Source organism: Molossus molossus, unplaced genomic scaffold (genome assembly GCF_014108415.1).
Source record: "Molossus molossus isolate mMolMol1 unplaced genomic scaffold, mMolMol1.p scaffold_m16_p_1, whole genome shotgun sequence".
NCBI lineage: Eukaryota > Metazoa > Chordata > Mammalia > Chiroptera > Molossidae > Molossus > Molossus molossus.
In genome coordinates, this window is record NW_023425344.1 from 114,856,150 (window position 1) to 114,881,664 (window position 25,515).

The 25,515-nt window shown below is 40.6% G+C and overlaps 1 protein-coding gene and 1 pseudogene across 4 annotated transcripts in view; one reads left to right on the top strand and one right to left on the bottom strand.

Annotated features, from left to right (window-relative positions):
* MCM10 (minichromosome maintenance 10 replication initiation factor) overlaps positions 1-25,308 on the top strand; it is a 37,596-nt gene extending 12,288 nt beyond the window's left edge. For 2 of the 4 annotated variants that reach the window (XM_036254676.1, XM_036254685.1), the window contains exons 6-19: positions 393-558; positions 3,426-3,593; positions 6,161-6,277; positions 9,360-9,559; positions 11,401-11,501; positions 12,223-12,333; positions 12,418-12,535; positions 14,279-14,507; positions 15,624-15,768; positions 16,381-16,499; positions 19,799-19,912; positions 23,377-23,522; positions 24,898-24,940; positions 25,024-25,305. In XM_036254676.1, coding sequence (XP_036110569.1) covers positions 393-558; positions 3,426-3,593; positions 6,161-6,277; positions 9,360-9,559; positions 11,401-11,501; positions 12,223-12,333; positions 12,418-12,535; positions 14,279-14,507; positions 15,624-15,768; positions 16,381-16,499; positions 19,799-19,912; positions 23,377-23,522; positions 24,898-24,940; positions 25,024-25,107 — 1,861 coding nt within the window. In that variant the 3' untranslated portion in view covers positions 25,108-25,305. Of the gene's footprint in view, positions 1-392; positions 559-3,425; positions 3,594-6,160; positions 6,278-9,359; positions 9,560-11,400; positions 11,502-12,222; positions 12,334-12,417; positions 12,536-14,278; positions 14,508-15,623; positions 15,769-16,380; positions 16,500-19,798; positions 19,913-23,376; positions 23,523-24,897; positions 24,941-25,023 lie in introns of those variants that run through there. The other 2 variants (XM_036254693.1, XM_036254701.1) reach the window with 2 other exon arrangements.
* LOC118638223 lies at positions 4,191-5,630 on the bottom strand (annotated as a pseudogene).
* Positions 25,309-25,515: the final 207 nt, after the last annotated feature.

Genomic DNA, 25,515 nt, shown 5'->3' on the forward strand with positions numbered 1-25,515 from the left:
AAGAAGTGGGGTCACTGGGTCAAATGGCAAGAACTGAGGAAATTTAAATATCTTATTTATATATATACCAATTCATGACATTGTTTAAAGTCAGAAGACATTTTTAAAGGATATTATATAACATAATTGATATTAACTTAAAGAATTTGTGATTTTTTTATTTTCTATATAAGCCCCAATTCCAAGGAAGCACAAACCTAGTTTTAAAAATTGTATTATTTTTATTTATCTGCCATAAATATGTTCGCCTAGTCCATATTATATAATCATACCTCCTTGAAAACAGGTTTATCAGATATTTATGTCTATAGCACCTCTTTTAACCAACCTGCTACAGTGCCAGATAATCTGTTATTTAGACTGATAGTCTAATTGCTGATTTCTTGTCCCAGACGGCCTCGAGTGTCCTCCACAGAAATGAACAAGAAAATGACTGGTCGAAAACTGATCAGACTGTCTCAGCTCAAGGAAAAGATGGCAAGTGAGAAGCTGGAAGAAATAGACTGGGTGACATTTGGGGTTATATTGAAGAAAGTCACTCCGCAGAGCTGTAATAGTGTGAGCCATTTTATTGATTTTGTTTTGTTTTGTTTTTTAAATTGTTGACGGTATTACAGATGTCCCTCATTTTCCCCTCTCTTCCCTGCCTTCACCACACTATTTATTGTCTCTGTCCATGGATTATGCATATATGCATATATATTTGGTTAATCCCTTCCTATTCCTCCCACCCACTCCACTCTGAGATCAGTCTGTTCTATGAATCCATACCTCTGGACCTATTTTTTTCTTCAGTTTATTTTGTTCACTAGAGTCCACATGTAAGTGAGATCATGTGATATTTGTCTTTCTCTGACTGGCTTATTTCACTTAGCATAATAATCTCCAGGTTCATCCATGCTGTTGCAAACAATAAGGGATCCTTCTTTTTTATAGCCACATAGTATTCCACTGTGTAAATGTACCACAGCTTTTTTATCCATTCGTCTACTGATGGGCACTTGGACTGTTTCCAAATTTTAGTTATTGTAAATAACGTTGCTATGAACATAGGGATGCATATATTCTTTCTGATTGGTGTTTCGGGATTCTTAGAATATATTCCCAGAAGTGGGATTGCTCGGTCAAATGACAGTTCCATTTTTAATTTTTTGAGGAAACTTCATACTGTTTTCCACAGTGGATGCACCAGTCTGCATTTCCACCAGTAGTGTACTAGGGTTCCCTTTTTTCCACGTCCTTGGCAGCACTTGTTTGATGATTTGTTGATGGTAGCCATTCTGTCAGGTGTGAGGTGATAGCTCACAGTTGTTTTACTTCGCATCTCTCTGATGATTAGTGACGTTGAACATCTTTAGATATCTCTTGGCCATTTGTCCTCTTTGGAGAACTGTCTATTCAGCTGCTTTGCCCATTTTTTAATTGGATTGTTTGTCTTCCTGGTGTTGAGTTGTGTAAGTTCTTTATATATTTTGAAAATTAACCCCTTATCAGATCTGTCATTGGCATTTTATTGATTTCTTAGCTGCTTCATCACAAACTGGCAGTGGGGACTCGTGCTCTTGATTTGTTACCCAGAGCCCATCAGTATTTCATTTTGAAATAATTGCTAGCAAGTTCTCAAGTTGCCGGTTGGTATTTCAGGTGTGTGTGTGTGTGTGTGTGTGTGTGTGTGTGTGTGTGTGAAGAATGCTTTACTTAAAAAAGATCTGGGTAATATATTTCTTGGGCTCTTCATTGCCCACATAATTCTCACTGCATTTCCCTGGTCATTGTGTTGGGGACACATGGTTACCCCTGATACTGTAGTCCCTTTTATGGAAGACTGGGGCAGGTAATCAAAGAGGCCAAGTTCACAGATCCTTTGAGAGCCTTACTAGATGTAAGACTTTAATCACAGTTCTGAAATTACTGACCTGTGCCAGCACAGTGTGGTATATTTAATGTGATGGATATTACAAAAGATCTAACAAGTTTTAAAATTGCAGTTGACTGAGGTGTAACAGAAAAATTCTTTTTTGGCCTGGCAATTCCGAAAATCTGGGTTCTAAGCCTCCTTCTTCCTTTAACTAGCTATGTGACCACAGAGTGGCCCTTACTTACTTAAGGACCTCCCTTATCTGTAAAATGAAGGAACTGGCTTTTGTTTGTTTATGTGGTAAGCCCCTCCCATTGCTCAAATACTGTGATTATTCATGCTCAGTACTGATTTTATTCTCTAATTTAGAGCTTGGCAAACTTTAGATTATTTTTTACGAACTCTGACACCAGGAGTTCAGTTTTAGATTCTGAGTCCTTCCCTAGCCCTGTTCTGTCTAGGTAAACATGAATAAGTCTGGTTTCTATTTGATTAAGTTTTTAATTGTATTGCAACTGGGTATAATAACATTGAGATAATAGGTGTGAAATTTTACATGAACTCTTCCAATAAAGACATTGTACAAATCCATGGAAAAATAATTACAATACTTAAGTCAAGGCAATAACTCACAATAACCTATAACCATACCCACTCTGGGATGACTTTGTGAAAGAGCTTTGTTTGGTATTATTTACATTATTTTGTTTCTTAAAAATCTGTAAGCGTGGAGGTTTATATTATAATTGGTCAGGATTTTGAGTTGCATTTCTTCAGATATTTAATAATGCTTCTGAAATTTTGCAGTTAAATGCAACCAGTTTTCTTTAAATGATGCTTTTGTTTTCCTTCTCAGTTAAGCAGAGATTTAGAAGCATAGAGCTGAAACCTCATTAATATTAATAATATAATTAGTGATAAGAGTTACCAAATTTATACCAGTAAGTTATTAAATGCTATGCGAGAGAAAGAGAGAGAGAGAGAGAGATTGAGTGAGACAAAGATTAGAAAGGCAATGCTATCCCATTTACTACTTAGACCTGATATTAGAGACTCTAGTAAGAAGTTTGCTACAGGCTTACCTTAACTTCACCTTCATCTCTTAAATGAGAAGAGTAGTACTAAAGCCTAGAGAAAGAATTAATTTATAATTAACAGACATTCTGATGATTATATAGTCGGGATGGATTATACTTACATGTTTTTCTGCAATGGAACACTCGAACCGTAAATGGAGACAGTGTGACCCATTATTAAAAAACCATTAGCCCTGGCCGGTTTGGCTCAGCGGTTGGAGCGTCGGCCTGCGGAACAGAGAGACCCGGGTTTGGTTCCCGCTAAGGGCATGTACCTCGGTTGTAGTTTTTCCCTGGCCCTGGTTGGTCGTGCAGGTGGCAGCCACTCGATGTGTCCCTTCACATCGATGTTTCTCTCTCTCTCTTCCTTTCTCTCTCTCCCGCTCTATCTGAACAAAAAATGGAAAAATGTCCCGAGTGAGGATAAAAAAATAATAATAATAAATAAAAAATAAAAAACCATTAAAATTAAGGGTAAACATTTGTTCCAGGGAAAAACATTTAGCATCTGGCGACTGAATGATCTTCGCGACCTGACGCAGTATGTGTCATTGTTCTTGTTTGGAGAAGTTCACAAAGAACTCTGGAAGACTGAACAGGGTACCGTCATAGGGCTACTCAATGCTAACCCCATGAAGCCCAAGGATGGTTCAAAGGAGGTAAGACTGTTTCCATGATTACTAGGGGCAGGGCTTTTGCAACATAGTCAAATTCTGTCAAGATTTGTGTTGGTCTACTTTCAGGTAATAAATCATGCTTTTATGTTATTATATTTCCAGTAATGATTTTTTTGTTGTTTTTGCAACCTCAGAATTTCTCTTTTGGCACCAACAATTGGTCACATTGCACGTTTCAAGGTTACAGAGCCCCATGGCACAAACATGGGGCAGGAGCACACAATTCTTGCTCAGAGCTTTACAATACAACTTCTGGAGCAAGTGTTCCAGAAGTTGACATCAGGAAGGCAACTCTGGAAGCAGGCACCCAAAGGATTCCAGAAAACCCTTTCCTCTCGGGCTTTCAGGGCTCTTCATTTTGCAGCCTCCTTCTTGGGCATCGAAAAGCCTCCTTTTCTGGACCGCAGGGGGAGGGATGTGCAGGTCAAAGGCTAAGTTGGGCGGGTGGGGAAGAGGAATGGAAGAGCAGTTCCTTCAGACCCCAGCAGAGGTAGACTCTGGAAAGCGAAGGGTTCAAGGCAGGAAAGGCCATTTTCTGGGGTCTGGCTGGGGGCTGATCCCCTTCCCATCTCGTTCCAATTAAAAGTGAATGCCCATTATGATGATGATTGTGAGGAGAAAAGACTAAAGTGGTGTCTCGGATCTCGTCCCAGTGGAAGCCCTTCTTAGCCCGATGCTCCTGCTGCTTGCGAAGGGCCTCACGCCCGGCCCTCTGGCGGCGTTCCCGCTCGAGCTGTTCTCCGTAATGTGCCTGGTAGAAGGCGTCAAAGTTGAACAGTGGGTATGAGGGGCGGGCAGCGGGTGCGGAGCTGGCGGATTCCGCTGAGGGAGTCGTGGAGGGACGGGCACCAGGTCCGCGCAGGTCCAAGTCGCTGAGCAGGCCACAGTCGTGCTTGCGGCGCAGGGTGGCACTACCCAGCACCCGTATGCCTGAGAGAGGTGTGTAAAGCACTCCGCCGGCCTCGGCGCTCCCAGAGTTGCGGTCTGGGTGGTAGAGGAAGCTTTGCCGGTAATAGGCAGCCTTGATTTGGGCCTGCGTGGCCGTGGAGGGGACACCGAGAAGCTCGTACAACGCCGTGCGCGAGTATGTGCCGTCGCCCTGGGAATAAGTCCTCGCTTCTAGGACCAAGGACGATACTCGGTTTTGTGGAAGGCCCTGAGTCGGCCACAATCTCCACAGTAACAGCCACGGCCACCTCAGACCGTGGTTGGCTGCCGTCTTGAATGGTAATACGATTTTTTGTTTGTGTGTTCATTCCTCACCTACCAGTATTCTGAATTTCCATCTACTCTAAAGTGTTTTGTATCAACTTCTGTTGTTATATCTTTTAAAACTAGTTCCAAGGTTCCTAGAGCTTTTTGAACTCTTATGCTCAGATCTCCTTAGCTCAGCTTCAGATTTGCATGGTGTATCAAGATGGCAAGGTTTTATAGTTTCATAGTTGAGAGGACTTCACTCCACTGATTAGTACAACTATAGTTGCAACTTAGAATTAAAGTGAATTTTTATCTTAAGCATCATTAGAGTTTTGTCACTACCTACTGCTTCTCTAGTAAATTGTAAAACTAAATATAGTATGAATTGGACAGTTTCTTCATTTGACCCAGCAAGAAGCTACACTTTATACTTTGTTGTAGACAGATGATCATTATCAGGAGGAGTGAGAGATAAAGTTTTTTGATTCCTTGTTATCAGAGAATGGCAACAAATCTTTACCTGTTTCAATATGTTTGACTACAAGTAGCAGAAAACTTGACTATAGTTTCTTTTTAACAGTAAACCGTGGGGTTTGCTTCTCTCACATTAAAATAAAAAAAAAACTAGGCATAGGCAGAGTAGTGATACTAGGACCAGTGTCTGCGAGTCTCAGCATTTTCCTTTTAGTCACAAGATAGCTTTGAAGCTCTTGCCATCACCTCTCCATTCAAGGCAGAAAGTGAGCCAACCTCCTCTATCTGCTTTTAGTAAATAAAGCAAAAGCTTCCCCAGCTAACTTCTGTACCAACCCCAGCTTTCATCTCCCTGGTCAGAATATAGTCACATGACCATTGCTAGCTATAAGGGTGCTGGGAAAACTGGGAACAGAATTCAATAACCTATGCTCAGCATTTGCCAAACCAAATAAAATCAAGATTCTGAGAGCAAAGACACAGGAAAGGGTGGATACTGGGTAGAAAACTAAATGTCTTCTGTACCTCCCATTCCTAAAACTCTTTTAGAGGACACCAGCTTTAAATTCCTTTCCAGTGGTTCTCACTCTTCCTAATGCCGTGACCCTTTAATAGTTTCTCATGTTGTGGTGACCCCCCAACCATAAAAGTATTTTCGTTGCTACTTCATAACTAATTTTGCTACTGTTATGTCTTAGGCGACCCCTGTGAAAGGGTCCTTTGACCCCCAAAGGGGTCACGATCCACAGCTTGAGAACCGCTGCAGACTGACAAAGCCTTCTTAACTTACACTAACCGTTTTGTTTTGTTTTCTATTCTAGCTGATAAAGATCATATCTTCATCTGCTTTTAACTCCCATTCTACTTCATTTCTGCAGGTGTGCTTATCTATTGATCATCCTCAAAAGGTCTTAATTATGGGTGAAGCTCTTGACCTGGGAACCTGTAAAGCAAAGAAGAAGAGTGGAGAACCATGTACACAGACTGTCAATTTGGTTGGTTTCAGCTCTGCTAGGATGTTTTCTGCTACAGAAAGGAATTAATAGGAATAAATTGTAGCTACTTTAGTGGTAACGACCACTTTGGAACTGAGTTTTCTACATGACAGGAAGCATCAAAGTGAGGAAATTCAATATGGTTAATAATTGCCAGTTTGAAAAGCTGAGAGTAGGGCAGGGATTTAACCTCTTAGGAAACTGATCTTCTTTGCCAGCTGACTAGGAGGTATAAGAAACAAAATTTTAGTTCATCCTCAATTCTAAACTCTTACCAGGTGCCAGAGACCAAATGCTGTGATGAAATACACTGAAAACCTTAGTTTAGCTTTAATTTTATTATACCTTCTTTTAGAGCTTCATTGAGACATAATTCACCTACCATTACGATTCACTTTTTTAAAGTGTATAATTTAATAATTTTAATATATTCAGAGTTGTGCAACTTTCATCACTATGTAATATTACAACATTTTAAATACCCCTACTGCCCCTTCAAAAAAAACTCATACCCATTAGCAGTCACTCCCCATTCCCCCCCTTCACCCAGCCCCTGGTAAGCTCTAATGTACCTTCTATCTCTGTGGATTTGCCTGTTCTGGACATTTCATCTAGAGCAGCGATTTTCGACTTTTTTTTTTATCTCATGGCACACTTAAACTAAATACTAGAATTCTGCAGTACACCAAAAATATTTTTTGCTGATCTGACAAAAAAAAATAGGTATAATTTTTTTGTTGTTAGTCCTCATCCAATGATTTTTTTTTTAAGAGAGAGGAAGGAAAGCAAGGGTAGAGGGGTGCAGAGAAGCATCGATGTGAGACACATCGATTGATTGCCTCCTTCATGAGCCCCAACTAGGGCCAGGGATTGAACCTACAACCCAGGTATGTGCTGTTGACCGGGAATCCAAAGTAATACTCTTGTGCATGGGGTGACACACTAACCTCTGTGCCATGCTGGCCAGGGCATAGGTATAGTTTTGATTCATTCACACCTGACAGCTGTTACTGTGTTGACTGTTGTCATTTTTTTTCCTTCTTTTTTATTGAATTTATTGGGGTGACATTGGTTAATAAAATTGTATAGATTTTAGGTGTATAATACTATAGTACATCATCCATATATTGTATTGTGTTTACCACCCCAAATCAAGTCTCCTTCCATCACCATTTATCCGCCTATACTCTTGTCTACCTACCCATCCCCCTTTTCCCTCTGGTAATCACCACATTGTTGTCCTTGTGCATGAGTTTTTTTCTTTTTTGCTCAATCTCTTCACCATCCTCCACCCCGCCTCCCAACCCCCACCCTCGTCCCCAACAGCTGTCAGCCTGCTCTCTATGAGTCTGTTTTGATTTTTATTTTTATTTTTATTTATTTTTTATTCCTCACCCGAGGACATTTTCTGTTTATCATTAGATAGAGTGGGAAAGAGAGAGAGAGAAACATCAACGTGATAGAGCCACATCAGTTTTTTGCCTCCTGCACAACCTGACCAAGGCCGAGGACAAATCGCAACCGAGGCGTGCGTCCTTGACCGGAATTGAACCTGTGACTCATTGGTTCATGGGCTAACGCTCCTAATAGCTGAGCCAAACCAGCCTGGGCCATTTTGCTTTTTAGTTCATTGTGTTTATTAGCATCCACACATATGAGTGAAATGATATGGTACTTGTCTTTCTCTGACTGGCTTATTTCACTTAACATAATGCTCTCCAGGTTCATCCATGCTTCTGCAAGCCATTTTTTATTTGACAATCTAAGGGAAAAGAGATTAGTGCCCTTGACTGAATAGTCAGGTATTAACATGTTTTAAAAATTCTTATAGCACAGCAGTTGAAAATCACTGATATAGGGGAATCATACAATATGTGGCCTTTTGTGTCTGGCTCTCTTCACTTGGCATAATATTTTCAAGGTTCTTTCATGGTATAACATTCATCAGCCCTCACTCCTTTTAATGGTTGAATAATCCGTTGTATGGACATAACCATATGTATTCATCAATAAGTAGACATTTGGGTTGGTTCTACTTTCTGGTTATTATACAAAATGCTGCTGTAAACATTCATATACAGGTTTTGTGTAGATGTATGTTTTCAGTTCCCTTAGGTATATACCAGGAGTGGAATTTCTGGGTCCTATGGTAACTATGTTTAGGAACTGCCAAACTGGTTTCCAAAATGGCTTTTACATTCTCACCAGCAGTATGTGAGTGTTGCACTTTCTCCATATCCAGCCAACACTTGTTACTGATCTGTCTTTGATTACAGCCATCCTAGTGGGTGTGAAGTGGCACATCTTGGAACTCTTTGAAAGGACTAAATGACAAGTTTTGGTTTCATTTCTTTTTATTTTTCTCATTCCTGCCTCACAGATGAACTAGTGAGTAGGAAATATAAAGGAGGGATAGTTGGAAAAAGAGGTCTCAGTGAATTATCTGAAGATCCCCACATAAGAGCTAGAACTTCATTGTTACCATATCTAAGGGCTCGCCCCATAGAACAATAGTATGCTGTTTCTCTTGTTCCTTTCACTGAGTAGCATTTGTCCAAGTGTCAACCAGAGAAATAGAAAAATCTCACTAGAAGATGATTTGTCTTACCTTTAAAATTAGTTTTTATTGAGGTAAAATTCACATAATTCAATTAACCATTTTAAATGTACATTTCAGTGATATTTAGTATATCCACTGTTGTGCAACCACCACCTCTCTCTAATTTCAAAACCTTTTCATCACCCCATAAAAACACCCCTCATCCCTCTCACCTTCACCTCCTGGTGACCCCCTAACCTGCTTCCTGACTCTGTGCACTTGCCTGCTCTGGATATCTGATATAAGAGGAACCATACAATATGTGGCCTTTTTCTTCCAGTGATTAGTGTTTTAATTGGAATTTAAGGGAACTTTCCTTTAGTCACTGCATGGCTGCATCTTATAAATTGCCTTGGAGGTGAGTAGGGAGGGCTCTGCACAAAGAATGGTGTCCCACAAAGCTGGGAGAAAGGGATTGTGTATTTATATTGTTTTCTGGTGTATTAACCCTAATTCTGAGGCAGCCTCTCTTCCTTTTTGCAGAAGGACTGTGAGTACTGTCAGTATCACATCCAGGCCCAGTATAAGAAGCTCAGTGCCAAGCGAGCTGACTTGCAGTCCACCTTCTCAGGAGGGCGCATTCCAAAGAAGTTTGCCAGCAAAGGAATCAGCCTGAAAGAACGGTTGTGTCAGGATGGTTTTTACTATGGAGGAGTTTCTTCAGCATCTTATGCAGCCTCAATGTAAGACATTCTTGGTCTGCTTTTGGGAGCAGGATCTTACTTGTCTTATAGGAATGAACCTAATGATTATACATTTCTGTAATGGCCTAGAAGACTTGTACAGATTTTAGCTTTAATAACTCACTCCCTAAAACAAGGTAGAGAGGAATATCCACAGAACAGGGAGAAATTGAGCCATGTGTTGATGGTCTCTAACAGAAAGGCCATGCTTCCTGTTTGGGTTCTGAGGTGAATAGTGGAACTTTGTCAGGGGCTGATTGTTTGGCAGTTAAAAGATTGTTAATCATTGTGTTGACATCCTTTAAATCATTTCCCTCATGGTTAGAGTGAGATTGCAGACCTCTTGAAATCCATATTTAATTCAGCAAACGAATATGCAGTACAGCTTCACTAAGGGGTAGGAGAGGTAGGTGTTTGTGGCCTCTTTTCTGGGGATATCAGTTTCTCCACAGAGCCCCTGAAGTAGGTGATCAGTGACCTTGTCCCTTATTGTGAAAAGCACATCTGAGGATGTGACAGCTGGGGACCTGGCACAAGGGAGCTACAGTTTATCCAAGAACAAAGTGTAGATTTTGTTCCATGTCCAACAGAAATTGGGCAAGAGTACTCTCGCTTTCTGCTATTTCGTAATATCAAGTTCGTTTTTAAATTTTAAAAAATCACTATGTTTTTTCAAACTGCAAAAAGCAATACATATTATTTAGAAATATGTATGTATATGTTCCTTCCTTGTTATATATGCTTCTAGATAGTTTTTTTGTTGTTGTTTTTTTCCTTATGTATACATTTTTAGTGATTTAAAATGATATTATACTGTCCTGGCCAGTTTGGCTCAGAGGTTAGAGTGTCGGCCCACGGACCAGAGAGTCCCGGGTTCGGTTCCCACTAAGGGCATGTACCTCGGTTGCAGTTTGTCCCCAGCCCCGGTTGGGGTTGTGTGGGTGGCAACCAGTCCAGTCGATGTGTCTCTCTCATATCAATGTTTCTTTGTCTCTCTTTCTCCCATCTCCCTCCCACTCTATATCTGAAGATGAATGCAAAAATGTCCTCAGGTGAGGATTAAAAAAAAAAAAGAAATCATACTGTTTCTATACTTTATAACTTCTTTTAACACAAAGTAATTAATGTTTTCTTTATCAAATATTTGTGGCATTATTTTTAGTGGCTACATAGTATTGTTTTACATGGCTCTACAATAATTTAAGCAACTCCCTATGGCTAAACCTTAATAGCGTTTCTAATTTTTAATATAACAAAGCTTTTAATACCCTGTTTTATGCATAATCCTTAATTATTTTTAAACCCTCACCCAAGGATACTTTTCCATCTATTTTCAGACAGAGTGGGAGGGAGAGACGGAGAGAAATGTCAATGTGAAAGAGACATATCAATTGTGTGCCTCCCGCATGACCCCGACCAGGGCCGGGGACCGAACTACAATCGAGGTACATGCCCTTGACCGGAATCGAACCCGTGACTCTTGGTCCGCGGGCCAGCGCTCTAACCACTGAGCCAAACCAGTCAGGGTATGCATAATCTTTAATTATTTTAAGATAAATTCCTAGACTATGTGACTAAAGTGTTGGCATATTTTTTATTTCTTTTGCCAAATTATCCTTCCACATGGCTTTAAGCAAATTTTCAGGTTGCTGTTGTTTTACACCTATAACATAATGTTTTCACCAGTTATGCTGTAGGTTCATGGTATTAAGAAAGTCTAGTTATGTGCTGTTTTAAGGAACTTTGGTAGTTTGTAATATGAGTACGTCAGTGCCTTCCTCACTTCATCAGAGCACTGAAGTTCAGTGATTTCCTTTTGAGGTTGACTTTTGTCATTACAGGGCTGCAGCTACCGCTCCTAAAAAGAAGATTCAAACCACTCTGACTAATCTGGTTGTGAAGGGCACAGATTTGATCATTCAGGAAACTCAACAAAAACTCGGTAACTTTGTTTCTCAAGACTACATTTCTTTCTCCGGCTTAAATGTGTAGTCTATAGGATTGAAAATGGTCACAGTTTGTACTCTAAATTATAAATATTCACTCATCACTGTCTCAGCGAGCAATATGGCCTAAGTTGAAGGAATCATGCTTAGTTGGCAGCATCTTAAGAAAAAACAGCATATTAATCTTGGCTGTTTCTTAGCTTAGTGTACTTTTTAAAATTTCCTGATATATCTGGGTCTACCTCTTAATGTCCAATATTAGAATAAATAGTATCACATTCCTGTCAGACCCATCCTTTATCTTGCGTTAAAACAGGTCTAGGTCAGAAAATGCTGCCTTCATCCTTCATTTGGGACTTTATTCATAACAGTGGTCAGGGCCTACTGTGGATCCTTGTCCATAATGCATATTCCAGAAATAGTGTATCAAGTGGCCCCGCAAATATGAGCATTCTAATCATTACTCAAAATAAGTTATATTTACCATATTCTTGCAGTCCTACTAGTCTGATGTTAGAGGTTAAAGATCCTTTTTTTCTCTTGGTATTCCATGTACTTCATTTACAAATGACTAAGTTATGAAGGCAGAGTTTAAAAGTTACATGAGAGAAACATCTGTAACAAAAATAAATTAATTAATCTTTAAAAATAAAAATAACCACATGACATCAAACAGTCTAAATTTCAAATCTTCTAAAGCTGATGTTTATATTCCAGAAATAGCCCAGAAGAGCTTGTCTTGCTCTGAGGAATTCAGAGAATTGATGGACTTGCCTACATTTGGAGCCAGAAACTTGAAACAACATTTAGCCAAAACCAAGTCATCAGGTAGTTAGCTTGCACCTGCTTAGCATTCATATCTGAGTTCCCACTGCCTCTCAGGACCCCCTCAATCTGTGGCTTGTGTTTTAGGGATCATGGGGAGCCCAAAACCTACCTTTCAGTCTATCTCTGCATCAGCCCTCCTGAAGCAACAGAAGCAGCATATGTTGGAGATGAGGAGAAAGAAATCAGAAGAAATCAAGAAACGGTAAGAGTAACATTTAATATCCCTGCTTGGATAACTCATCTCAGGAATCCTCAGAATGTCTTCAGAGGTTTCAAAAATGCACTTTAGATTTTGGATGGTTGGCTGCCTTTTTAACTTTGAAAGTGTTACACTAATTTGAGCATAACCTAAATAGATAGCATTTAAAGTTATATATTTCTGACTTAGGTTAGCAAATCCTGAGACTGAATGATGCAAGTTACAGTAATTAATATCACTGTGGAAGAGAAAGGAATGCCATCTGAAAAGGGTCTGTGGAAGGGGGAAGCGTGTGTTGACCCGTTTGGCTCCTGTTTCTTAGTTTGCCACAATTAGGTTTTTAATTACTGCCTGAGCCAGTGAGTAGATTTTGTAGTTCTTGAGGTAAATGATAAAAATGAGACACTGAAAATGAAATCATTATCAAGTGGCAAAATCAAGTGGAAATGGATATGGAAGGTAAACAAATCAAAGATCCTTTTGTTTTTTATAACTTTAAATAATTTTTTATTTTTTCTTATTTTTCAGTTACAGTTGACATACAATATTAAGTTTTCAGTGTACAACCCAGTGATTAGGCATTATATAATTTATTAGGTGAACATCCCAAAGATTCTTTAGCTCAAGTAAGACCTACTACTTATAGGTGCTTAACATATAGCAAGCACTGTTATTCACAGTGTCTCATTTAGTCCTTACAATAATCTGTGAAGTGCAGATGGGGTATATGTAGAGGTTTTCATCATGTGCCAACACATGACACACACACACACACACACAAAATATATATATGGAGTTGTGGACCTTATGGGAAATAAGAGAGCACCTGTCGGTGTAAAGGCATTATAATTTGTAGTTTTTCAGAATTTTGCTGAACAAGTTAAACGTATCTTTGGGCAGGATGTGATATGCAGTTTGCAGGCTTGGCCTGGAGCTGGCGAGAGTGGGCCTGTGATAGTGACAAGAATACTAGCCTTGAATTACCTTGTACTAATCCTGAGCCTGTCACTATGCACAATTGGGTCTTGAGCCTCAGTTTCTTCATCTATAAGGTGAGAGGTTTGGACTAGAGGATTTCTGATGTTTTGTTGTTTTTAAATAGCTCTTTAACCTATGTAAAGCATTTACCCTGAGACCCGGGTTCGGTTCCCACTAAGGCACAAACCTTGGTTACGGTTTGTCCCCAGCCCTGTTTGGGTCATGTGTCCCTTTCACATCGATGTTTCTCTCTCTCTCTCTCTCTCCCTCCCACTCTATCTGAACAAAATGTCAAGGAATGTCCTCGGGTGAGGATAAAAAAAAAGTATTCACCCTGTAAATTATAGAACCTTTCTGTTAAAGGCTTCCAAATTAATCACAAGTTATCTCTTCCCAGTAGAGAAAACTAAAATACAGAGAGAGATGGTGAGTTCCTAAAGATCCTACACTAACCAGATGGCTAGGAATATATAGTTCATAGCCCACCTTGAGGGCTGTGTTCTATAGATAGCACCCACTGACAAGCCAATTGATAAAAACAGTAATCAGTTCTAAACTGGTAAAACAGTTGGAGCTTTTTCAATGAAAAAATCAGACAACTGAAGAGTTAAAGAAACTAGCATTCTTCTTATAGCATGCTAATCTGAATTGTTAATCAGGAAAGGGAAATTATTTTACTGACAACTGTATATCAGCTGGTGACCTACCTGCAGTCTCCCGTCTGTTACTTAGTGCTTACAGAGTTTGTGACTACATATTTCTTTAAAGATTTTTGCAAAGCTCCAATGAGGTCGTGAGCCCAGCTGTGCCATCATCTTCTCAGCAGCCCCCTTCTCAGTCTCCACCAACAGGGGCCAAGTTCCCCAGGCTGGAAGCAACCTCAGCCACACAGGCACCCAAGCTGGGGCGAGGTGTCTCAGAAGGAGATAATGTTCTCTTTTTTGATGAGTCACCACCTCCAAAACCAAAACTGAGTGCTTTAGCAGAAGCCAAAAAGGTAACTGGTATTTGTTTTCTTCATTGTTTGAGTTTGCTTTCCGTAGGCATAACTGGAGTTTCACACTTTATACTACCTATAATCAGGAGTGACAGACACATGGCAGCTGTTTATTGATCATGATAATTAAAGTCAATGAAATTTTAAATTATAATGGTATCAACATAATGTCATTAATTTAATCCAAGAAAATTGGCCATTATCTCAACACGTTTGTGTCAGGCTGAAGGAGATCTCCTAGAAGAAGATACTGTTTCACAACTGGAGACACTGACGTTAGGGAAACAAATCTTGGAGTTGTTGAGGCAAGATAGTAAAATAGTGGTTTAAAGAATCCTTTGAAAGAAATCTTACATAGAAGCCCAGTCTGTAGACATAAAAACCAAGTGGCTCTGATTGAAGTGGGAGTTGGGGGTGCTTAGAACCCCACTGCTCAGCACTTTTCACCACTCCCCTTCCTGAGTCACCCTGTCTCCAGCCGTGTCTCTTTGCTCAATTAGCAGCCAGAACCACATGAAAGGCAAAGGTGAGCTAGAAGCCAAAGCCGTACCCACACTAATAATAATTGCACGTCTTCATCACTATTACTCTGTACCTGTGGTAGATGTGTACATGCTATTTTCTGTGTCCAGGTGCATGCTTTGCATGCATTACCTCATGTCATTCACACAACTCTAAAAGGTAGAGAAATGCTATCATCCCCATTTTATAAATGTAGAGACTGAGGCTGAACAGTTGTAACTAATTGTAAATGTTACAAATCAGTAAGTGACAGAGCTGGAATTCTATCCTATCCTTATTCTGTCTGGTTTTAAAACAAACTTCCAAAATGTTCATGTGCTTCCTCTGTGGGTCTAGAAGCCTACAGACTAGCCAATGTTAAACCTAATGATATTTAAATAAACTGAGACTTTATTTACTAAGTTATAGACCTGTCTCATGCTTTTAAAGTTTAATGATTATAATAATGCAAAATACAATGAAGATATATTTTGCCAATTTATATTTGAGAGCTGACAGACTTCATTGGTTAATAACTGGAAAGGGGTACAGAGCTACAGATGGCTTTTCTCATTTTTTAGATTTTTTTATCTCCCTCTCTTCTCTTTTTTCTAGTTAGCTGCTATAACCAAATTAAGGGCAAAAGGACAAATTCTTTCAAAAACAAATCCAAACAGCATTAAAAAGAAGCAAAGTGACCCCCAGGATATCCTGGAAGTGAAGGCGCGTGTGGAAAAGAATACCACATTCTCTTCTCAAGGTACTCCAGATATCAGAGTTCACAGTAGGAAAGAGAAGGAAATATTTAAGCCATAGCCGGTGTTCCTGATAGGAAGTTATTTTACATCAGTTTACCTCTAGGTAGAATACCTAAATTGAATTTCCGCAACTGGAACTGTGTTTTATACACTTGTATTAAATTGAAATTATGCATAATTTGAAAACTTGAGAAAAGGATTACTGATTGGATCTTTGTACTTACATGTTAGTATAAAGGTTTACTTTGAAAGAAGTAAAATTCCTTTGTTTAGAATTGCCCTGTTTTTATTTTTAAAACTCTGCAAAAAGACCATGGCAATGTCATTTTAACATCAGTTTGTAAATAGGATATTTGTTGTTATCTCTTATAATCAGCACCTGTATTAAGGCGAAAAAGAGATTTTAATTTAGTGGTTAAATTTGCTACCTCCCATATTCTAGTTTCTACTTCTTAGCTCACCTTCCTCTGCTGGTAGCTAGTGGGGTGAATTAAGTTTGAAAGGCCTGGTGGGCAGAAGCTGACAGAATGGAGGAAACTGAGTCAATGAGGCACACTATTTTCTGACAGTAGTAGTTGGGCTGTACCAGCTGATGCTTTTTCTTTCTGCTCTAGCTGAGGATGAACTGGAACCTGCCAGAAAAAAAAGGAGAGAACAGCTTGCCTACCTGGAATCTGAAGAATTTCAGAAAATTCTAAAAGCAAAATCGAAGCACACAGGGATCCTAAAAGAGGTAAGAGCTCGAAAGATCAAAGACAATAGAACCTCCCTTCTGACTCCCAGAGCTTTGTTGTGGGACTAAGAATTTGTTTCTCTGACCTCAGCTAGGATGTAGCTACATGCCAGTTTATTTGAGTTTACTTTGAAGAATAGGAATATTTCCAATACATTTTAGTTTTGCCTTTGCCCTTTCATTGTAGGATATTATTTAACATTATTTAAATAGACTTAGTGTTATAAAAGTGTTTATATGTAATTATGGCTGTGAACTTAATGTTTTTAAAAATGGCTCACCACTCTCTACTGTTTTGTCTTGCAATGTGAAAAGGAATTTTTTCATTCAAATATTTTTATATTAACATTTCAAATGCTCTAAATCAGTGGTTATCAACTCAATGCTCCCAATATATATATTTTTTTTTTATCCTCACCCGAGGACATTTTTTCATTTTTTGTTCAGGTAGAGTGGGAGGGAGAGAGAGGAACAGAGAGAAAGAGAGAGAAACATCGATGTGAAAGGAACACATCGAGTGACTGCCACCCACACGACCAACCAGGGCCGGGGACAAACTGCAACCGAGGTACGCGCCCTTATAGCGGGAACCGAACCCGGGTCTCTCAGGACCGCAGGCCAACACTCCAACCGCTGAACCAAACCGGCCAGGGCCCAATATTTTTTAACAAAAAATATTTTGTGTTCTCTTATTGTCCTGAAATGAAATTTATAATGATATCACCTAACTAGTGGAATTATATTGAAATGTTAATTTCTTAACTATAATGTAAAGAAGAAAAGAGAAAATATTTATATTAAAAATATGTATTTTGCCTGGCTGGTGTTGCTCAGTGGACAATCATTGACCCATGCACCAAGAGGTCGCCAGCTCAATTTCCGGTCAGGGCACATCCCCAGTAGGAGGCATGCAGGAGGCGGCCAATAGATGTTCTCTCTCATCAATGTTTCTGTCTCTCTCTCTCTCTCTCCCTCTCCCTTCTTTCTTTCTAAAATCAATAAAGAAAAAAAAATTTTTTTTATAGAGTGGAAGGGAGAGAGGAAGAGAGAGAGAGAGAAACATTGACGTGAAAAGGACACATCGAGTGGCTGCCACCCACACAATCCAACCAGGGCCAGGGACAAACTGCAACCGATGTACATGCCTTCAGCGGGAATCAAACCCCAGTCTCTCTGGACTGCAGGCTGATGCTCCAACCCTGAGCCAAACCGGCCAGGAAAAATTTTTTTTAATATGTATTTTATTATGAAAATACTTGGACACAACACCCTAGTAGAACTAATAAAGTCCTCAGAGTGTTGTATTTATAAGTGTTGTAAATATTTGAGACAGGTGGAAAGGAAGACTCATAGAAATGTGTTTTCTTGGTAACTTAAATTCCATAGGCCTATTTCTTTCAAAATGTGTGTTTCTTAAAAAAAAATATGTTTTCACTGATTTTTTTAGAGAGAGAGGAAGGGAGAAAGAGAGATAAAAACATCGATGTGAGAGAGAAACATAGATTGACTGCCTCCTGCATGCCCCCTACTGGGGATTGAGCCCAAAAGTGAGGTATGTCCCCTGACAGGGATTTGAATCGAGAACTGTCAGTCCATGGGATGATGCTCAGTCCACTGAACCATACCGTCTGGACAAAAATGTGATGTTTTTTCAAACTGAATAATCTTGGGAAACATTTGAAGACACTGAAGTGCAATTCTCCCTCCATATACACGGGAGTTGCCTAGATGCACTCTTAGGGTATTCAATGTACATTAAAACTATGCACAAATATTGTAGGTTTGTTTATAAATCAGTTAGGTTCAAGGGTTGTAATCAGGTTTTTCATCTACATGTCCCAAAAAACATTCAGAAATATCCTTTGTGTGGGGGACTTCTGTGCATTGCAGATGGTGTAGCAGCCTTGGCCCCTGCCAGTAGCAAGGGTAACAGTCATTGAGATAACAAAAAAAACGTTCCCACAGATTTTCAAATGTCCTCTTGGGGGCATTATTGCCCCTTTTTAATGCTGATACACTGAAAGATCTGCTATTCTTTCAGTTAGCAAATGACTAATGAGAAGGTTATATATCATCTTTTTTGTTGTTGTTAACATTTAAGGATATTTTTTCCATTGATTTTTTTTGTAGAGATAGTTGAAGGGAAGGAGGAAGGGCAAGAGAGAAAGAAACATTGATGTGAGAGTCACATTGATTGGTTGCCTCCCACAAGTGCCCCAACTGGGGCCAGATCGAACCTACAACCCGGGTACATGCCCTTGACCTGGAATCGAATCCACAGCCCTTTGGTGTGAGGGCTGCCGCTCTATCTACTGAGCCATACTGGTTAGGGCTATATTATATCTTTTATTGGACTTGAAATCAGGAGAGATGTTCAAATGACTGTAGAGCTGAACTTCTTTCCTTTTGTAGCCACCAGAGACCCCAGAACCTCCAGACCTGTGAACACTTTCTGCTGTAAATATCTCACTGCCCTCAATCTCCTCCCTGTTGTTTCAAACAGCCAAGGTTGCTCCTACCAAGTATTGGTCTAGAGAAGAGTATAGAATAGAGTGGGCTGCTGTTGCTAAGGAGGCATCGAATACCTTCCATAGCTGGAGTCTGTATTGGGATAGTAGGACTAATTCCCTTCTGGTGCACACTTGACATGATGACACTATTAGTAATGGTAGTATTTTAAGTTTTTATTTAGTGTTCTAAAAATCATGTGCTGCCCTGGCCAGTTTAGCTCAGCGGTTAGAGCATCAGCCTGCAGACCAAAGAGTCCTGGGTTCGGTTCCCACTAAGGGCACATACCTCGGTTGCGGTTTGTCCCCGGCCCTGGTTGGGGTCGTGTGGGTGGCAACCATTTGATGTGTCTCTCTCACATCGATGTTTCTCTCTCTCTTCCCCCTCTCCCTCCCGCTCTGTCTGAAGAGAAATGCAAAAAAAAAAAAAGTCCTCAGGTAAGGATAAAAAATAATAAGGAATGAATGAATGAAAATTATATGCTACTGTACCCTTTTTTTCAGTGTGTCGAAAACTTGTGTCTACTTATGACCACTTTTTTTTTCTCAGTGTGCCAGACACTATTTTACACAGTTGAACTGTATAGCTAAAAGAAAAAAGAGTGACATTTGCATGGTCTTTAAGAGAAAAAATATGCCCTGGCCTTATGATCATTTTTTGGTTTGCATTTAGCAAACTATTATCAAGTATCCTCATTGACAGGAAGTTTGTCTGTTCAGTTCTGTTATTGTACTGTTGTCTGAGTATATGTTGATTTGGTACAAGGTCTCCTGTATGCCTTGTCTTTCCAGGCCGAGGCTGAGCTGCAAGAACTCTATTTTGAGCCACTGGTGAAAAAAGAACAAATGGAAGAAAAGATGAGAAACATCAAAGAAGTGAAATGTCGAGTAGTGACATGCAAGACGGTGAGTGCAGGAAGACAGTCTGACCGTGGGCCCTATTTTGTGCTGTTGTGACTCAGCAAAACATGGAGAATCTATGGGATATCTTTTGGGCCATATCTTGTGACCAGAGACTTGCTTAGGTCATTTATTTACATTGGAAATGAAACTGCTTACGATAGCCCAGGATCTGACTTTATGCCGACCTGACCAATGAACTCTGATGAGGGGAGCATTGTAGTGAGGTTTTTCTCTCATTTGACCTCAGCTCCCAGTTCTGCAGATGAGTTTTTAACGTCTCTTCCCTTTTGCTCATTGGACCCAAATTATTCTTACATCTTTCTCAAGTGTCTAGAAATCACACTCTCAGGTCACATATTCTTTTTTTTTTTATCCTCACCCGAGGACATTTTTCCATTTTTTGTTCAGATAGAATAGGAGAAGGAGAGAGAGAGAGAGAAACATCAATGTGAAAGGGACACATCGCCCTGGCCAGTTTGGCTCAGCGGTTAGAGCGTCGGCCTGCGGTCCGGAGAGACCCGGGTTCGGTTCCCGCTAAGGGCACGTACCTCGGTTGCAGTATGTCCCCGGCCCTGGTTGGTCGTGCTGGTGGCAGCCACTCGATGTGTCCCTTCACGTCGATGTTTCTCTCTCTCTCTCCCTTCCACTCTCTCCCTCCCACTCTATCTGTACAAAAAATAGAAAAAATATCCTCAGGTGAGGATTAAAAAAAAAAAAAGGGACACATCAAGTGGTTGCCACCCACATGACCCAACCTGGGCCGGGGACAAACTGCAACCGAGGCACGTGCCCTTAGCGGGAACCGAACCTGGGTCTCTCTGGACCGCAGGCCGATACTCTAACCGCTGAGCCAAACTGGCCAGGGTTCAGGTCACATATTCTGGGGCTTTGGTTGAATGACTTGATTTGGGATATCATGGTAGGACCAATTACTGTTGTCTTTTTTTTTTTTAAGATTAAGTTTTTTATTTCATTTATCTTCAAAATATTATTTGAACAGCCAGAATTTTTTGTTTTATTTATTATAAATTTACCTTGTTGAAAGTATTACAATAAGGTGTCCCTCCTTTGTTGTTTCTTTCTACTCAGGGCTTAACCCACTAAATTGAATCCCGAGGCAGAGTATGAACTGTATTATTGTCTATATTTGCAGGATTTTTATCCTACATCTATTAGGAAATAATAAATTCCCTATTTCTCAACATTAATTTAAAAATGATGCCATCAACCCCCATCCTGGCCAAGTAGCTTAGTTGGTTAGAGTGTCATCCCCATATGCCAAGGTTGCAGGTTCAATCCCCAGCCAGGGCACATACAAGAATCAGCCAGTGAATGCATGGGTGGAACAACAAATCAGTGTTTTTTCTTTCTCTTTCTTCCTCTATCCCTCTCAAATTTCAAAATCAATAAGTTACAAAAGAAAAAAGGCCCCCAAAAAGCTCTTTCTCAGTACTGTATTGTTACCATTCATTTCATCCCTGCTTGGCTCGTCAGCCTTATATTTGCATGTAAGAGGAGGAAGAGGCTTAGCTTACCAGGTACAATTTTTTTCTATCTTTATTCTTTTTATTTATTTATTTTTTTATCCTCACCCGAGGACGTTTTTTCGTTTTTTGTTCAGATAGAGTGGGAGGGAGAGAGAGAGAGAGATAAACATCAATGTGAAAGGGACACATCGAGTGGCTGCCACCCGCATGACCCAACCAGGCCGGGGACAAACTGCAACCGAGGTACATGCCCTTAGCAGGAACCAAACCTAGGTCTCTCTGGACCGCAGGCCGATACTCTAATCGCTGAGCCAAACCGGCCAGGGCTATCTTTATTCTTTTTAAAGCCCTAGATTCTCCTTTACATTTAGTGAGTGGTCCTGAACCAGCCACAACCAAAAAGACTTCCTTAAGAAAGTTCAGACCTTGGAGAATAAGTGAAGGTTTTACCTCAGATGACAGCTTTACTCTGGCACAGTGGCAAACCTAAGGACATAGATAGATGGTGTATTAGTTTCCTGTTGCTGCTGTAACAATGACCACTGATGTGGTAGCTTAAAACAACACAGATTTATTATCTTTTTTTTTTCCTCACCCGAGGACATTTTTTTGCATTTGTCTTCAGATGGAGCAGGAGGGAGAGAGGGAAGAAGAGAGAGAGAGAGAAAAACATCAATGTGAGAGACATACTGAGTGGTTGCCACCCACACGACCCCAACTGGGGCTGGGGACAAACCAACCGAGGTATGTGCCCTTAGCGGGAACCGAACCTGGGACTCTCCAGTCCATAGGCCGACGCTCTAACTGCTGAGCCAAACTGGCCAGGGCCAAATTTATTATCTTAAAGGTCTGTAGGTCAGAAGTCTGTGCGGGTCTGACGGCTAAAATCTAGGTATCCTCAAGGGCTGTGTTTCTTTCTGGAGAGAAACCCATTCCTTGCCTTTCCTGGCTTCGAGATCCTGCCCATATTCCTTGGTTTATAACCCCTTTCTCTCTCTTCAGAGCCAGCAATAGCACCACTCCACCTCCTCTCCTTTGTCCCACCTCCACTTTTAAAGACATCTGCGGTTCCTTTGGGCCCACCCACATAATTCAGAATAATCTCCCTGTTTTAAAATCAACTAATTAGCCACCTTAATCCCCCCTTTGCCACTTAACCTAATAACATACTCATAGGCTTCAGGGAATAGGGTATATACATCTTTGGGGGAAGGGGGCATTATTCTGCCTACCACTGTGGCATATCCCTGCCACCTAGGCATGTGGGTAAGTGCCTTGACCAGGAATCGATCCCGTGACCTTGTGCATAGGATGATGCTCCAAGCAACTGAGCCACACTGGCCGGGGCTGCTCTGCACTGTTTAAGGTTACCAAAGTCTGAAATTATTTATCTAGATTCGGTGTAATTAGCAGAAATTAATATTGCACTATCTCTGCACCCTTTCAAGCTTCACCCACCATTTCTTATTCTCTTCAGTCCTTTTGAGAATCAAAATTAAATGAATTACTTAATACTGTATCTCTGTCTTGGTTTTGCGACTTTAAAAAATAAGAATAGTAACAAGGTTATATTCTTTTCAGAGGCCTTGTAAGAAAAAGGGAATGAGTTGCTGATCCACTTCCTCAGTGGGCCCCGTGCCTCAGTGTCCCGTGACCAGGGGACTGCAGTGACTGGGACAGCCCTGTCCAGGCTATTGAGTTTCTAGTATTTTTCTTCCCCTGCCCTTTCTGTTGTCTTGATGTCACAGAAGTTTATTTTGTGCTTCATGCCTGACGAGAAATTGGGGCAAACATGAGAAAAAGTGGTATCAGTATGGGGGACCCAAGAAACCACAGGGCTCATGGCGCCTGGAAGATAAGGTGGTCACTCCACTAGCAAGCACCTGGGTCATGATGAGAGGACAGATTGCTGTCATAGCTGGCAGGTTTCTCCTTCAGAGTTTGTTACTGGCTCTGTGCCCTTCTGTTGGTCTTGTGCAGTGTGCCTACACCCACTTCAAGCCTGTGGAGACCTGCGTCCGTGAGCAGCATGACTACCATTGGCATGATGGCGTGAAAAGGTTTTTCAAGTGTCCCTGTGGAAATAGGTGCATCTCTCTTGACAGGCTTCCCAAAAAGCATTGCAGGTATGAGGACTGCCTGGGGTTCCTTGTCCCATCTAGACTTCTTGAACCCTTGTTTCCATTCCCACGTGATACTGTTAACATCAAAACACTGCACAGTCCTTTGTAAGAGTCAAGCCTTATTTCTATGCTTCTTATAGCTCCTGAAGAGAAGGGACCCTGCCCTCCTCTCTACTTTATTCCCAATACCTGTTGCCTGGCCTGTAGTAGGTCCTCAGAAACATTTGTGGAATAAATAATGTATGGATAAGGTGGATTGGGGAATATGTGTATTTGCTGAGGGAGTTGGGATTTTCACCTACTCTTAAGTTGTTGTTTTTTTTTACTTTTGTGAGGTCTTCAGATACAGAAGCAGAGCTACTGTGTTGGGTGGTGTTCACATAGAATACAACATAAACGACACTCTGTGGAGTTCAGGGTGGCTGATCACACAAAGCTTGTAGTACACCATCACTGGTCGATTCAGTGCTCTCCTCATTTACGTACGGTCACATGCTGGATAATGATGGATCAGTCAACGACATACCGCATATGGGTTGGTGGTCCTCTAAGATTATAGAGGAGCTGAAAAATTCCTGTCTAGTGATGGCACAGCTGTTGTGATGTGGTATCTGTTGTCAGGCCATCGCCGTCCTGTTGTCCAGCAAGGCATTCCTTTGTGTTTGTGGTGATGCCAGTGTGAACAGACCTGTACTGCCGGTCATACTTCCCTCTAAGTAGTCCTGCTCTAGTGGTCTAATGTGTAGTTAAATGTTTTTTTTTTTTTTCCCAATCCTCACCTGAGGATATTTTTCTATTTATTTTCAGACATTGTGGGATGGAGAGAGAAAGACAGAAACATGGTTGTGAGAGAGACACATAGATTGATTGCCTCCTGCACAACCCTGAACAGGGGCCAGGGATTAAACCTGCAACACAGGTACATGGCCTTGACTGGAAATAGAACCTGAGACCCTTCAGTCCATGGGCTGATGTTCTAACCACTGACAAAACCAGCCAGGGCTGATTAATCCTTTTTTATCCCTACCTTTTAGTTCAAGAAAAAGAGAAGGGGTCGGGTAAGCCTCAGGCTAGCTTTCTAAATTGTCATCCCAGTGAATATAGGAACCAAGGTTGCATTCATCACATACCATGCATACAGCTCTGTCACATTATCATTAGAAATTCCATTTCTGATGTCTCCGGCTTATTACAGAGATGAAGACTGTTTCTCAAATCACTGGTAATGTGTATTTTCAGTAGCATTCTAGCCTAGCCTGTAATGTGAGTGTCGCTTTGATCAGCTTGTGCTTGAGTGGGGAATACTCTTCATGTGTCTCTCTGTGTGTGGGCCCATGCATAGCTCACCGCCGAGTAAATCTTACCTTTTCTGTTTCAGTAACTGTGGCCTCTTCAAATGGGAAAAGGACGCAATGCTAAAGGTATGGCATTTATGAGGTGACTGATTTTAGTGACCTGTGCAAATGTTCACCCATTTCTTATGAAACTATTTTCATTTTTCTAGGAAAAGACAGGTCCAAAGATAGGAGGAGAAACCCTTTTACCAAGAGGAGAAGAACATGCCAAATTTCTGAATAGCCTTAAGTAGCCCTTACTTCAGACAGATAGCCACAACCTGCATGGCTTCTTGTGGTTCCGGGAAAGCAAGGATTGGTTCTCTGTGGCCCATGTTCCTGATCCATTGTGTTGATTGGACACCAAATTCAACATTGACCTTTACGTGGAAAATGAAGATTTCATTATTTTCTATGTTCTTAGGACTAAGGGCTATATTCACACACATTTTTTCCAAAACTGGAATATAATTGAGATATATATTTCTGTATCTCCTTGGTTATAGGATGTACAGTGCCACTTCTTTATCACAAATAGTTTTGATATATTGATATTATAAGCCAGGTTCCTTTTTTCTTTTCTGTTATCTCTCTTTTTTTTTAATTAAGTTACTGAACTGCTGTCATTTCAAATCGTATCTGTATGGTTCTCTGCCCATACA